At 44.8% G+C, this 15,125-nt stretch overlaps 1 protein-coding gene across 1 annotated transcript in view; it reads right to left on the bottom strand.

Moving 5' to 3' along the window:
• CALCOCO1 (calcium binding and coiled-coil domain 1) overlaps positions 1-14,581 on the bottom strand; it is a 32,421-nt gene extending 17,840 nt beyond the window's left edge. The window contains exons 1-5 of the mRNA XM_060252688.1: positions 14,509-14,581; positions 5,181-5,337; positions 2,522-2,627; positions 1,830-2,029; positions 631-789 (exon numbers count right to left, since the gene is read on the bottom strand). Of these exons, the coding sequence (XP_060108671.1) occupies positions 631-789; positions 1,830-2,029; positions 2,522-2,627; positions 5,181-5,321 (606 nt within the window). The 5' untranslated portion in view covers positions 5,322-5,337; positions 14,509-14,581. The remainder of the gene's footprint in view (positions 1-630; positions 790-1,829; positions 2,030-2,521; positions 2,628-5,180; positions 5,338-14,508) is intronic.
• Positions 14,582-15,125: the final 544 nt, after the last annotated feature.

Genomic DNA, 15,125 nt, shown 5'->3' with positions numbered 1-15,125 from the left:
GTACAGGAGCCAATCGCAAAATGGCAGGAAGTTGCATCACATGCATCCTCCTCATGTTAAGTCAGTTGTTTCTGAGTTCTCATACTCCAGTGAGGTGGAGGAAAAACTTATGGAAAGAAGCAAATGGGCACCAGGAAAGCTTTTGGCAGAGGCTTTGGGCGCCATGTTGGGGAACACTGCAGTAAAACATTTTCCCCACAATGCTTGACCCATCTGCTCTCCATGGAAACAAACTGCCTCAAAGATCTCTGGGATATAGCTGATCTCCCATTTTGTGTGGGGAGAGGAGCCCAGAGGAGCAAAGTGCTTCAATTAACCCTAGCAATGTAATGGAGTTTTAAGGAATGTGAAAAGAGGCATGCTTCACTATCACCTCTGGGAGGGTGTGTGTGTGCACAAGGGGGTGACATGCTAGAAAACAGAAGAGTCAAGGAAGGGAGAGGTCAAGAAACATCTGACTGCAATCAGACTCTGGACATGACTACCTGAACAGCTTAGCCCTTTCTGAAGGTGTTCACTTGGACCACAGCAATAGAACTGGCTACAATTCTCTCAAGAGCACTGGAAGGAACAGGATCAGGACTGGCAGTTCAGAGCCTGCCCCCACCTCCACCCATCTTCCTCCCTTGCCTTGTACTGTCTGGCCAGCTTGGTATGTTCATCACGCAGTGAGCTGAGGGCTGCTTCGAGTTCATCCACACGACTTCTCAGTTCCTGAACCTCATCCTTCAGGCGGCACGACTCCCTCAGAAGGGCTCCTTGCTCCTGCCGGCTCGCCTCCAGCTGGGTCTATGAGGAGAGAGAGGACAAACAGCACTGAGACCTGTCTGTGAACACATTTTACAGATCTGTGCTCATGAGTTCATTGTAATGTTCCTGTGATTTTTGTGTAAAAGCACATGGTACAGCCCTTGCTGGGTGAAGGGCTCTCATCTTTGAATTACTTCCATACACACACTAAACACTGTCTGCACACAGAGAATATGTTCAGGAGAAGAGATTTAGCCTAATCTTCTCCCAGACATATTCACTGCCACATAGCAAGACTGTCTCTATGGTGTAAAAAATGTGTTTCCCACCCTGTAGTCTGAAGGGGATCAGTTCAGGGATGACAGTACCATGCTCTTGCCAGGAGCAGGCCATGCCTAAAACAGGGGATGGACCAGTTGCTCTATTTCAGGATCTTTTCAACTGATGTCTGAAAGGGAGAAAGTGTGAGGAAAATAACAGAAGATCCTGCTGTTGACCGTCTTCTTATGTAATTATATTCACAGAGGACAGGTCCATCAATGGCTACTAGCTGTGGTGACTCCAGAGACAATGCACTTCTAGATGAAAACAACATTGGGGGAGGCCTTGGCTCCTGTCCCCTGTTTGTTAACAGTTTGTTGTCTTCTGTGTAAGGCAAGATGCTGAACCAGATGGATCACTGATCCAGTGGGACACCTTTTATGCTTTCACATCTAGGTTGGCCAGAAGGCCAGGCTTTTAGTGTATACACCTGGCCAGTCAAAAGGCTTCACACCTGCCTGCCAACTGCGGGAGCCACTATGACATATCGCTGTTCCATTCGGCACTCATAAGAGGGCCCTGAGGGCTAAGCACACAAGGCTTCAGGCAAGGCCTCAGGTTACAATGTTCAAGCTCTAAATCCTCACAGGGCATTTTCTGCATATCTGAAAGGGAGTGATGAAGGATTTACCTCATGAGGGAAAAGACTCGCTGTTCTCTCCAGCCTACAACCCATCAGCTGAAGAAGGAGTCATCTGGTCTGGGCTAGAATCGTAGGTTTAAGATACAATTTGTGAACCTGTCTTGGAGCATCTTACCTCTAGCAGAGTGGCCTTGGGGACAACCAACAGCATGTCTGTGCCCGCACCGTCATCGCTCGCCTCCTCCAGGGTGACAAGCTCATCCATAGGCCGTGGCTCACTGAACTGGAAAGGGGAGCTTTGACCACGAGCTTCACCACGGCGATCCACATAACGGAACTGGTATTGCTGGGGACCTGGCTTTGGCAAGTAGCTGGCTGTAAACGAAATGAAGGTGCTTATCTATTTTGGTGAGTTATGTAAATAAAACTAACTAATAATGGTTCATTACACCATCATCACTTATGTTACATAGTCATGAAGACCATTTTCATTAAAAAGCTAACAACCCTCACTAATCAGAGAGGGCACAAACATTCTGTGACATCACAGCAGCTCAACCAATGATGGAGAGTGTGGAGGGGAATATTTTATAGCTCATCAAGACAATAGCTTTTGTCTAACATGCATGTAGTATGTGCACATGTTTGTAAAACAGTTGGGTGCAGGTTTTAAAAGTGGTTAAGTTGGACATCTCACTCAAAACAACTGTAGCAAAAGTCAATAGCCCCTACCTCTATTCAGTTCTGTCTGCCTTGTTCTTTAATTCCTATGTCCACTTTCCACCTGATTCTGAAAACCTCAATTCTAATGTTATGTGGGAGTTTCCATTTACTGATTCTTTGGGACTGCCCTCCTGGAACACCCACCTTGGAACTGGACGCTACAGTGAAGAAGAGCTCCTGCAGAGGATCCCCCATCTGGCAGGGTGCACCACACAAAGGTGTAGTAATCACGGACTGAAGAGGCTTCCACCTAAGAGATAGAAGGGGAAGAGAGAATCTTGCAAGACCCTCCTAAGCATGTTGCTAAAATCACTGCATCATATGATGAGGCCGGGGGGCGGGGCAGAAAACAACAGTGGATGGGAATGAGTCATCTTCTTTTGTTGTATCTGTTCTGCCTCTGTTTTGGCTTCATGTTGTCTCCTCCACTATGTTAGAACAACCATGACTTATAGTGTACAAAAAGTGAAACAAATGAACAAACAAACACACTGTAATATCTTATTACAAGCACAAATTAATTGACCAATTACAATACAACAGAATTCATGATAGATCATGATTTGTTTGAAACAGGGCTGCTGGAGAGCTGCTATTTCTAGGCTGGAGGGGGTGTGATGAAAGGGCAATTGGTTTGTGGATGTGCCCATTGTTTGGTGGGGCTTCCTGGAAGGGTAGTGATAATAGCAGCTCTCCAGCAGCCCTGGCCCCACTCAATGCACAGCAGCCAAGAAGGTCAGAGCGCCTGCTCCGGCTGCAACGCCACTGAGGATGTTCTCCGCAGCTGAGAACGAAACGTCTGGAAGGAAAACTTTCTCCAGTAGAACACGGCACTTGAGCCCGAAAGATTCTACAAACCCTAATGATGTTACCAGCCGTGAAAACCTGAAATCTTTGATTCATGAAGTCCATCAAATAAGAGGATCAATTTGCTATTCCTTTGTTAATTTCACAGCCAAAAGTTAATTCTTCATAGAAATCATGCATCTGTGTAGTGTGACAATGAACTCAGAGACTGTTTCAAATCAGAGATTTTTCTTCAAAGTCACCTTATAATGAGGAGCCAATGATCTTATCAGTATTTAATGTGCAAAAAAATATTCATCAATTTCTTAGACCTGGTTTTCACAGAGATGGGACCTTTTATATAAGTAGGCAGAGGTGCCAGTTTATTTTCTGAATGAATGCTTCTCTGTCCCCAAAGCTCCCTGCAAGTAAAAACCTAGCAACTCAGGGAGAAAGACTGTAATTCCATCCACACCCTGTTATGCTAGTTTTCTCCTTACAGAGAGGCTTGTAGTTTTAATGTTATCTCCAGCTTGCAGCCTAAAGTGCTTTAGAATACCACCTCATTCTGTTGCATATCTATATCAGATTGCAGTGATGAATCAGGCTACATCCCACTTTTATGTCAACACTAAGGCAAAAAGACAATTACTGGGCATCTCAAAGACTGCAGACAACTTTCCCAAGCTCTCAGCTTTAAGAAAAAATTCAGCTGTTCCACTACAGGCTAAGAAGTAGTTTTTCAGTTATTACAATAAAGAGGGAAATCTCACTGAACTGCCCCCCTCCTTTGGACTCATCACTTGATTCCCCATGGCTGTAGCAGGAAAAGGGAAGCATCTGGCTCAGGGGTGTCAAACATGCAGCCTGTGGACCAGATCAAGCCTTTGGAGGGCTCTTTCTCTCTCTCTTGCTTCCTTCAGCATCACAGCTTGCTTTGCCAGTCAAGCTACAGAGTGAAGCCTCTATTTTCTCCATTGGCTGACCAGTGCATGAAGCACTTTATGTACAAAAGCTCGCAATGCCCAGCCGTTTCATATTTCCCTCTGGGTCTTAGGCTCAAAGCACTGTCCATGCAATTTCTGTAATGAATGTCAGTAAATCAAAAGTAAGTTTGCATCTTAACAGACACACACCTAAACAATAGCATAAGATTGCAACAGCACAGGCACTGTTTCCAGATTCTGATGCAATAATTCAGAGCAAGAGGCATCAGTTATAAGAGACCGTTAAATAAACAAAATATTGCAAGAGTGCTAATCTTTTAAGCATGTTTTAAATTCTAAAAAATAAATAAAACTTTAACTGTGTTTGTCTGTGTTTTTAATAAAGTTTATATCTCCACTACCAGGCATTACATTGTATGACACACACATGACCCAGCCTGACAAGGTCTCGTTTATGTCAGATCTGGCCCTCATAACAAATAAGTTTGACACCCCGACCTAGCTCATTCTTAGAATAAGAGACTTGCAACTTCTTCTGTGAAGGAAGTGTTTCATTCCCTTCTGTCCTTCAAGACTCTAGACCTGGTCTACACGTGCCTCAGAATGAGGAGGTAGAATGGACTGAACCAAATGTGGGATACCAGTTTTTAATGTTCCTCTTGTAAAATGTTCTGTAAGTTTTTTTAAAAAAAAAAACAAACAAACCCAAACACCCCATGACATCAGAAAGAAAGACTCTAGTCTGGTTCTCTCAACTGTATTCTTTGTTAAGTTCTTACTTCTAAGGGTCTTTAAAATATAACAGGACAGCATTCAGAATGCAACCCCCCCCCCACCCCCCAGCTGCAGTCTGAAACAGTACAGTCCATTCTGCACTCTGCAGCAAGGGTAGACCAGGTCTGCTAAAGGGGAATCAGTGATGTAATGGAAGCCTCTTCCTTGTTCCGCACTGTCAGATCCAAAAGTGATACAATGACTGCAGATGGAAGCAAAGGGGCTTTGGATAGTGTGCAAAAACAAAACAGACCCAAAGTCCAGATTTACACCCTCACTCTCCCCTGCTGCTGTACCTTGAAGATCCCAATCCAGTCTCTGGTTGAAGGTTTCATACCCGGGGGAAGGTTGTAGTGACATTCCACCTTGGTGTGGGGCACATAGTTTGGAGCCACATTTAGGAAAACCACGCCTGGGTGGGACTGCAGTTCTTCCATCTTGGGTGGCCTTATGCTGCAAGGCAAAGAAGGGAAGGTCGGGGGTCAAGGAAAGATTAAGATGATGCCTGGAAACCACAGCTCTGATGTGGGCTTTCTAACACAAAAGTAAACTTGGTTGTGAAGAGAAGTCTCTTGATGGACAAACACTTCTCAGGACTTCGGCCCAGATTTGGGTAGTACTCCAGGGCCTCTGCAGCATGTGAGGCTGGCAATGGGCCATAGCTAGGTAGGGTTGCCAACTATGGGTTGGGAAATTTCTGGATATTTTGGGTGAAGCCAGGGAAAATCAGGATTTGCAGAGAGGAAGGACCTCAGTGGTGGTATGATCGCATGGAATCTAGCCGCAATTTTCTCCTGGGGATCTGAACTTTAAAGGCTGGAGATCCGATGCAATTCTGGAAACTCTCCAGACCCCACCTGAAGGTTGGCAACCTTATCTGGGTGCTAAATATTCTGCCCCAATAAAAGTTGAATATTGTAATTTCTAAATAGCTACAGGATACATTGTAAAATTTCTTATCTTTTAAACGTACTTTATTCTACTTCCACCATCAAAGGAAGAGAGGACAAGCTGCCGATAATGCCTAAACTCCATACAACTGAATAATATTTCAGTGGGTATTACCCACAAGTGTACAAGCCCATCTCTTGGAAGACAGTGGGAGGGCACCTGCCATCTATCACATTTTTGTTCCTTCTTTCCGCACAGAGCTTCTTCCTTTCTCATTTTATCCTCACAATAATCCTGTGAGGTAGGTTAAGCTAAGAAGGAATGTGAAGGCCAAGGCCAGAGCTTCACAGGAATCTGAATCCAGGTCTCCTGGATCCTACTTTAACAGCATCTAACCATTACGCTACACTGGATACATCAACTTTGCCCAAGTTAGGTAGGTTTGGCCCATGCATGGAAGGGAAGCTAACTAGGACTTTTACATATGTCAACTTGAGTGTCACAATGGAAAACAGGCAGGATAAAATGTAATACAGCAATAAAATAAAATATCCGGGGTTGGATCCAGCTAGCTTCTTCACTCATCTTCACCCAATTCTTTTCCACACTACAGCCCATATTGCACATACAGGCCTCACAATTCTCAGTACAAGCTTTTTTAGGAGTCAAACAAGAGCATTCCATTGTGTTCCACTAATAGAAACTCTGATTGGATTTAACCCCGTGTCCTCACTCCCAAATTAAAATGCAAGCAATTTTATTAAAACTTCATTTATACTTCACCATTTCCCCCAGTGGAGATCCAAAACAGATTATATTGTTCTCCTCTCCTCCATTTTATTTTCACATCAATGCTGTGAGGTACGTTAGCCTAAGAGGGTGGAGTCAGGCCCAAGATCACACAACAAGCTTTCATGGCAGAGTAGGGATTCGAACCTGCATCCCCCAGATCCTCAACCGAGATTCTAATCATTACATCACAGTGGCTCTCACATTTGTTCAAACTGTGTTTCTTCACACCCATCCCTTTGTACCTACCCCTGTTTCCCCTCTCTTCGCTCTGTTTATTTCTCCACTGGCCAAATTCAGTTTGTAAACTATCTCAGTCAAGGGCAGAGACTTTTTTAAACCTGCAAAGCCCCATCTACACAGATGACACCATTTGTCTGCCTACTTTAACCTTCACAAACACCTGCTGTAGAAAATATATATATATTATAATGCCAAGATTCACAGGATGTAGAATTCCTTACTTAGCTTCATTTTCTGAACATGTTAATCGCAACTGCAGGTTGCTTATGCCATACCCTGTTGGGACAAGGGTTTAAAAAAAAGAGAGGGAGAGATCCAAAACGTGTATGATCAAAACAGACTGAGCAAATCAATACAACCAGCTGGCTGTGCACCAGCTTGTTTGATCTGCATACTTTGCTCTGAATCTGATTATTTTTCCTTTCCTTCCTTCCTTTCATTCTTTGCAAAGAGAATTCTGGGTAGAAAGGGAGATATGAGTAAACCACAACATGGGATAAGAGTGCACAGAAAGTGAAAAACGGGAGGAGGCTGTGAGAGAAGGCTACATAGCCACGTGTTTTACAGAAGCATCACTAATTTAATCTTTGCAAGTTGTACACCCACAACTACAAGGACATGATTCATCGTTATTAATGTGATATTTATCAGTGTTACACCATCAGTTTACATAGTCTTTGTCCCAAAGAGGCTACAAACTGTTAGGGATAGAGAACAGCAAAAGCAGTGAGGTGCAGTGGTCAGAGTGCAGTACTCGGAAGGCCTTGCTTCAAATCCCAATTCTGCCATGAAACTCACTGGGTGACTTTGGCTTGTCACTGTCCCTCAGCCTAACCTACCTCACAGGATTGTCATGAGGATAAAAGGCAAAACATGTACACTGGTCTGAACACCGTAGGAGGGTGGCAAAAAACATACTATGTAGATAAACTGATATAGTATGACAAGAACAGAAAACCCAGGGGAAGATTCAGGAGAAACAGGATATGCATGGAACAGAAAAAAGCTGAGATGCAAGAAGTTAAGCCAGAAGAATCACAGATGGATTTTAAAGAATGGGAGTAAGGTGGCATCATGTGAGAGGCAATGTTGTATAGTGGCTAGCGTGCCACATTATGAGTGCGAAGAACCGAGTTCAAAGCTCCCCCATAGTTCATTCGGTGATTGTTGGGCTAGCTAATTATGCTCCCTTAGCCACACAGAATTGTCAGAAGCTAAAATGGGAGCACGGAGAACCATGTATGAACTTCATGGAGAAGGAGGGGTTAAAAAAATCTTCTAATCCTTCTAGAGAACTCCCCTCTAGAGTTCCCAGAAGCCAATCAATCTTTCCCCTTTACTCAAAAGGAATGACAATACTTTCAACAACACAGACTTCTGCTGCGTGGGAAGTGAAGTAAGAAAGAGCTGTCACACCCAAACAGGTTTCTCTCCTAGGCACTGTAATTATCTGTTATATTTCTCCGTAACTATTTCGTCTGGTGCACCTTCAGCTTACAGGCAGCTGTGCTATCCTCATCTTTTTCTTTCACAACACGACTGTGAGAAGACAGGTTGAGAGTGGCCTGTGCCAGGCGCCAGCCTGCATGTTTCATGGATGAACAGGCCAAGATTTGAATCTGGGTCTCCCACCTCATGCCTTCAGTGCTTTGGGGTAGCTCACTGCCAAGTTCTGGGAACTGGAAGGGCCTCAGTGGTAATGAAATCAGGTTTCATGTTTTACTAGAATTCCTATAAATAGCACTCAGATCAGTAAAGGCTTGAGGGTGAACAGTCTAGCTCCGAGGGCCGCAAACATTTTACAATTAAAGAGCCAAAGTTAAAATCCAGAGGGATCAACAAAGACCTGGTGTAAGAAAGCCCATTTGCAGAGCGGAAGCCATACAACTGAATTTCACTGAAAACTGACAATGTTGGTTAATAAATCCACAACAGTTCTGCAGCCCTAGCACAATTGTTGCAAGTCCTTTGTCAGAAAGCGGCACCTACGAGGTCTCACAATAAGTAATAAATATACACATGTACGCCCTGTACAATTGTTTTGGGACCGTGGCATAAATCTGCACATGGTTTGCATTTGGATTACTGACAATCATCCACCTCTTTCATTTTCCCTTTCTAGGAAGCCCTTTAAAAAGGTAAAGGTAGTCCTCTGTGCAAGCACTAGTCATCTCTGACTCTGGGGTGACATTGCTTTCACAACGTTTTCACGGCAGACTTTTTACTGGTTATTCCAGCATCCCACCTACCCTGCCAATATAAATTATAGAATAATAGAATCATAAAGTTGGAAGGGATCTCCAGGGTCATCTGGTTCAACCTTCTGCATAATGCTGGAAATTCACAAATACGTCCCCCTAAGTTCACAGGATCAGTATTGCTGTCAGATGCCCATCTAGCCTCTGTTCAAAAACCTCCAAGGAAGGAGAGCCCACCACCTTCTGAGGGAGCCTGTTCCACTGAGGAACCGCTCCATCAGGAAGTTCTTCCTAATGTTGAGCTGGAAACTCTTCTGGTTTTATTTCCACCTGTTGGCTCTGATCCGACCTTCTGGGGCACCAGAAAACAATTCCACACCATCCTCTATATGACAGCCCTTCAAGTACTTGAACATGGTCATCATTTTCTTTTTCAGAGAGTCACGATTGCTTCCATACTGAGCCACATCTGGCTGTAGGGCCATAGGTTCCAGAGCACTGATCTAGCTAGTACACACCATACTGAATTTCCTGGGCTTTCCTTCCCTGCCCATTTTCACTCTGGGCCCCTTCTCTTGAAGACCCAAAAATGCTGCTCTGCTGATATCAGAACCAGTAGCTTGCTGTACAACCTCCAATCACACCTTAGAAAGTGAGAATTTTTAAAAGGTTCACCCAGGATTGTTCAATGAAGTAAGGCTCCCCAAAGAGAGCTCACTCACCACTACTGAATTTCCATTGCAATTCATTTATTTTTGTTTTTAAAAAGTGCACGTTGCCATCCTAAAAATGACATGCACCCACAGCATTCTTACTTTGTGCATGTCCAAGGGAACAACCTGGGCAGGCCGTTCATGACCTTCCAAGAATGCACATCAACATTCTTAGTAGGGTTTGGTGGTATGAATGTCAGCAGAAAGGCTGAAAAACCCATGTGGTTAATCTACAGGAAATAAGCAAATTAGATTTTGCTTCTGACATGTGTTTACTCACCAGGCAGCATCTTTTAAGATGCTGTTCAAACCACAGTACAACGACAGTATATTCACTCACATGACAGCTGAATTGAGGCTGGGATTATTACTAGCCTAAAGTTAGAAAAGCAAGAAACTAAAGATTGCGTGCAGTCAACAAGGAAAAGGTACAAAGGAGGTGCCCACACTGGAATGCATACTGGAGGATAAAAACACAAGTCTACTGGCACCTTGAAGACTAAACATTTCTTTCAACGTGAGTCAGAGCTCACTTCTTCAGACACTAGGCAGAGGAAATCACTGTAGAAGAGGAAATCACTGTTAAAACGCTTGGGGCTCTTTAGCTTGGAGAAACGTCAACTGCGGGGTGACATGATAGAGGTTTACAAGATTATGCATGGGATGGAGAAGGTAGAGAAATAAGTACTTTTCTCCCTTTCTCACAATACAAGAACTCATGGGCATTCAATGAAATTGCTGAGCAGTCGGGTTAGAACGGATAAAAGGAGGTACTTCTTCACCCAAAGGGTGATTAACATGTGGAATTCACTGCCACAGGAGGTGGTGGCAGCTACAAGCATAGCCAGCTTGTAAAATCAATAAAAATCCAATAATCATTCTCTTACATATCTTGCACCAGTTTGGCGTAGTGGTTAAATGTACAGACTCTTATCTTGGAGAACCGGGTTTGATTCCCCACTCCTCCACTTGCAGCTGCTGGAATGGCCTTGGGTCAGCCATAGCTCTCAGAGGAGTTGTCCTTGAAAGGGCAGCTTCTGTGAGAGCTCTCTCAGCCCCACCCACCTCACAGGGTGTCTGTTGTGGGGGAGGAAGATAAGGGAGATTGTAAGCCACTCTGAGACTCTGAGATACAGAGTGGAGGGCGGAATATAATCCAATGTCATCGTCTCATTCAAGGGAATGCCTGTTCCAGGAATGGACACACCTCATGCTGTGACACAGTCCCTCTTTCAACAACAAAGAACCTATTCCAGTGGTCCTTTTTGCTGATATAGTTGTTAAAAAGAAACGTCTAGCTCTCAACATAGCAGAAAATACCTAATAACTTCTTTTGCTGATATATATTCTGTCTGTACTGCCTGGAACTCTGTGTGGTATACATAGAGGTCCTCAGCCATCTCCCTGTTCAGGTGCTAACTCGACCTAGAGCTATTTAGCTTCTGCAAGATTGCTCTATCATATGCTTTCAGACCATGGGCCAAGACCATGGACCCCAAACTCTGCAGAACACAATTTGATAACATGACTGGTTAACATGAGAGTGGGTGAATTATGAAGCCAGAAGATTCTAGTTTGATTCTCATCTCTTCCATGAAATGGCCTAGTGCTTAAGGCAAGGCACTTTGCCTCTGCAATACAGGGCTATCAAGTCGGAGGGGGGGGGGGGGGGCATGAGGAATCATGGGAAGAGGAAGCCACACAGAATTTCCCTCACATCAGTGATTCTCCAGGCTAGGGATGGCCAAACTGCGGCTTGGGAGCCACATGTGGCTCTTTCACGCATATTGTGTGGCTCTTGAAACCTCTCCCTCTCCTCATCACCCAAGGTGGAGAAGGCATTTGTCTTTTTAAATCACTTCTCCAAGCCAAACCAGCTAGCAGTTTGGAGAATGCATTTAAAGTTAGTTGCTTCTTTCCATCTCTCCCCCTCCTCCCATCTATTTGCCTGTCTGCCTTCCCTCCCTTCCACATCTGATGTTTATGTCTTGCAGCTCTCAAACATCTGACGTTTATTCTGTGTGGCTCTTGCATTAAGCAAGTTTGGCCACCCCTGCTCCAGGCTCTCTGGGTCTCAAGCAGGCCAATTTCCTTTCATCCCCTTTGACTGACACATACAGCTGCCCTCTACTTTCCATGGTTCTATGAGCATGCTCAGTCTTCATCTGACCTTTTTTTCTTGCCTCTGGGAGCTAAATTAACATTTTAATTTATGTTTTTCTGCATATCAGGGAAATCAGCTGGGTGACTTTGGGTCAGTTACACTCCTCATCCTATCCTATCTCACAGAATTGTTACAAGGATAAAATGAGGAGAGAACAATGAAAGCTCCTTTTGGGTTCCCTACTGAGAAAGGTGAGGTATAAATGAATGAACAAATAAATCTCCACAATGCTTATAGTCCACTGCCTTGTTTATCCCTGGCCTGGTTTTTCTGCTTCAAGAGTCAGCCATTTTACTAAGTGACAGAGAGGAGGCCCAAAAGTAAATCAAAGGAGAGGGAAACAATTTGGGAATGCAGTTACTCAAAATCTCCCTCACCCCAAAACTTTCTCTACTCTTGCTGATTTCTTCTTTCCTCTTTTAACAGACTCTCAGCTTTCAATGTCATCCTTTCTGGAGAGTTTTGAGTTCTGATAGTTTTGAATATCCCCCCCTCCCCACACATACTTCAAGGGTTAACTTACAAAGTCATACTATTTTGCATACTCTGGGAACCCACTGAGGATGTAGCGCCCTCTTATCTATAAGCAGACCAGTTTGATAGTTTTTATCATCTACAGAGGGACTAATGTTTTACTATTAAATATAGTGATAATACTGCCCTACTTAGAGGGTTGTTGTTCAGATGAAGCCAAGATAATGCAAGTGAAGTGTTCTGAGCGTCTGAGAGCACTACAGAAATGTAAGGTATTACTACAATTAAAACACAGCAACTGCCTCAGAAGGCTTTAAGCAGGGATCAGAGAAATTACTGTAGGATAAATCTATTAACTGTTTTAGCAAGCGTAGAGTAGTTTTTAGAGTGTCAAACTAAGGTCTAGGAGACCCTGGTTCAAGCCTCCACTCTGCTATGAAACCTTGCTACCTGCCCTGGGTCATGCACTCTTTTCAGCTTGCCTACTTCACAGGGTGGTTGCTGTGGGGATAAAATGGAAGAGGCAAGAACAACACTGGAAGCTGCTTAGGGTCTCCCATTGGGGAGGAAAGAAAGGTACATATAAATTTTAAAAACTGTAAAAGTAGAATGGAACCTCCAAAAGAAGAGGCAGTAACATCTCTGAGCAGCAAATGCTGGGGACACGGAACAGGACGGCTGTGACTTCCATGCCGTGCTGCAAATATCTGGCTGACCCAAGACTGATGCACTGGAACAGTCTGATCCAGCAATGCAGCTACAGGGGGTGGGTGGAGGATTAAAGATCAAAGAAGCGAGTCAGACAGTGTTCCTGGGGAAGCAGCAGGCCTCTTGCCCCAGGCAGAAGGATGACCCCTTAAAGTCAACTTTCCATTATTAGTTTTCTCTGCAATACTTACAGCCCATTATGAAACCCTACACAATGGGCCTTGTGCTAGATAACTGTTAATCTACACGCTGCTGCCAAGGCAAGCTTCTTATCCCAAAATGCCCTGTGAGGGTGACCCAGGCAGAGCCAAGCTGCATGTTACAACGAAACTCTGACTGCTCTCAGCTGCTCGGGCCAAGTTCTTTTTCTCCTGAGGGATCATTTAGGGGAAAATGCTGGGTTGTACTTCCCAAACGGAGTGCCAGTCAAGACATCCTGAAAGAGCCCAGACGTGCCTGTGCGGGATAGGACAACACAAACCAGCGATCAGATCTAACTGGCATAAGCGTGAGATGGATTAAAGAACATGTGTATCTCTGTGGCCTGGTACAAGCCTTGCGCAAGGAACTCATCGTCCTGGTTTATAAAGAGGCAGTGAACAATGTTTTAGGCAAAGCTAAGAGGAGTTTTCCTTAAAAGCATTTCTCTCTCTCTCTCTCTCTCTCTCTCTCTCTCTCTCAGTATCAGGGTTTGAGCTCCACGGCTGGAAGCCAAAACAGACAATGGAATCTTGTTTTCACAAGCCAGAAGCTTCATGCTCCTTTTCACATAAACACAAGCTCACCACCCCCCCGTCGATCCTTACACCTTGTTGTTAGTTATACACTTTTGGAAAGCACCAGGTCAAAATAAAATCTCACAGGAGAGCAGGTTAAGGAATGGCAGGCAGGAAAAGAGAGAGTAAGAATAGACGAGGACTCAAAACTACTTTGGAAGTCTGTGTGTAGATTGCAGCAGGCAGTTCAGAGGTAACAGGATCACTAAACTCCAAGGAAGAGCTGATTCTTTTAAAGAGCATTAGAGAGCCTCCATTAACGCTTGCTCTTCTCTACCTTCACCGCTTTGGAACTGCCAGCTCAGAGTTTAAGGCCTACTGAAGCCTGTTTTGCAGGCAGGGTTTTCCTTTCTTCCCCTCCTAAAGCAGGGAATCAATGCAAACTTCCAGCCCTCTTCATTGAAAGGGGGTGGTTCAGGCCACATTCACTCCCCCCCGTCCTTTGCTCATAGCAGTGGAAGCAAATGTAGGTAATTCAATCCAGGAGGAAAGAAGGGGGGGGGGGGTTCCTCCCCGAAATGCATCCTCCCCAAATCCTCTCCTTCCCTCTCCAGCCGAGCAACGGCTTTAAAAGGACAGGAGAAGGAAGAAAAAGCAACAGTGCCCCTTTACCCTCCCCAATACAGAAAACGTCTCTTACCCAGAGAGCAACCAGCTGTTCCACTAACCTTTTGCATCAACAATAACAGCTACCAAGCCAGCTGAGGGAGGCGGAGACTGGCGGGTGAGCAAGCCCTGCCGGGAATTGTAGTTCTCTCGTGGCCGCCGTCCATTAGCAGGAGCGCAGCGGAGAGACTGCATCTCCCAAAGAGTCGCGCGAGGCAGGGGAGGCCGCCGGAGGTTCTGGGTGGAGTAGTTTCAAAGCATGAGAGCTGCAAGGGGAAAATGGTGCCCGAGAGACTTCAAATCCCAAGAAGCGGCATTGGCTGTGGGTGATGGAAGTTGTTAAATGGAAGCAGATTAAATAATTCAAAGGGGGTTCAAGTTTCTAAGGTGGGGAATCTAATACCCCTGGGGCGACTTTCTGTGGCTGGGGACTTTCTGTGGCTTTGAGTTGGCTGCTTCTAAGGTAAATAGATGCAATTTGCCAAGCAGACTCTAGTGAAATGCAGGTTGCATGGAAGAACATAGACAACACTCAACAGGATGCGCAAAGGGCACCGATACTGAGGACCGCAATCTGGGGGAAGATGCGGTTACTTAACGTCCAAATGGGAAATACACATCTACCAGGACACACACTCGCCGATCACGTACAGTATTTATAGATCACCCAGAGGGAAGG

Source organism: Heteronotia binoei, chromosome 13 (assembly GCF_032191835.1).
Source record: "Heteronotia binoei isolate CCM8104 ecotype False Entrance Well chromosome 13, APGP_CSIRO_Hbin_v1, whole genome shotgun sequence".
NCBI lineage: Eukaryota > Metazoa > Chordata > Lepidosauria > Squamata > Gekkonidae > Heteronotia > Heteronotia binoei.
Note: the sequence above shows the minus strand (reverse complement) of the source record. Positions and strands in the feature narration are given on the sequence as shown.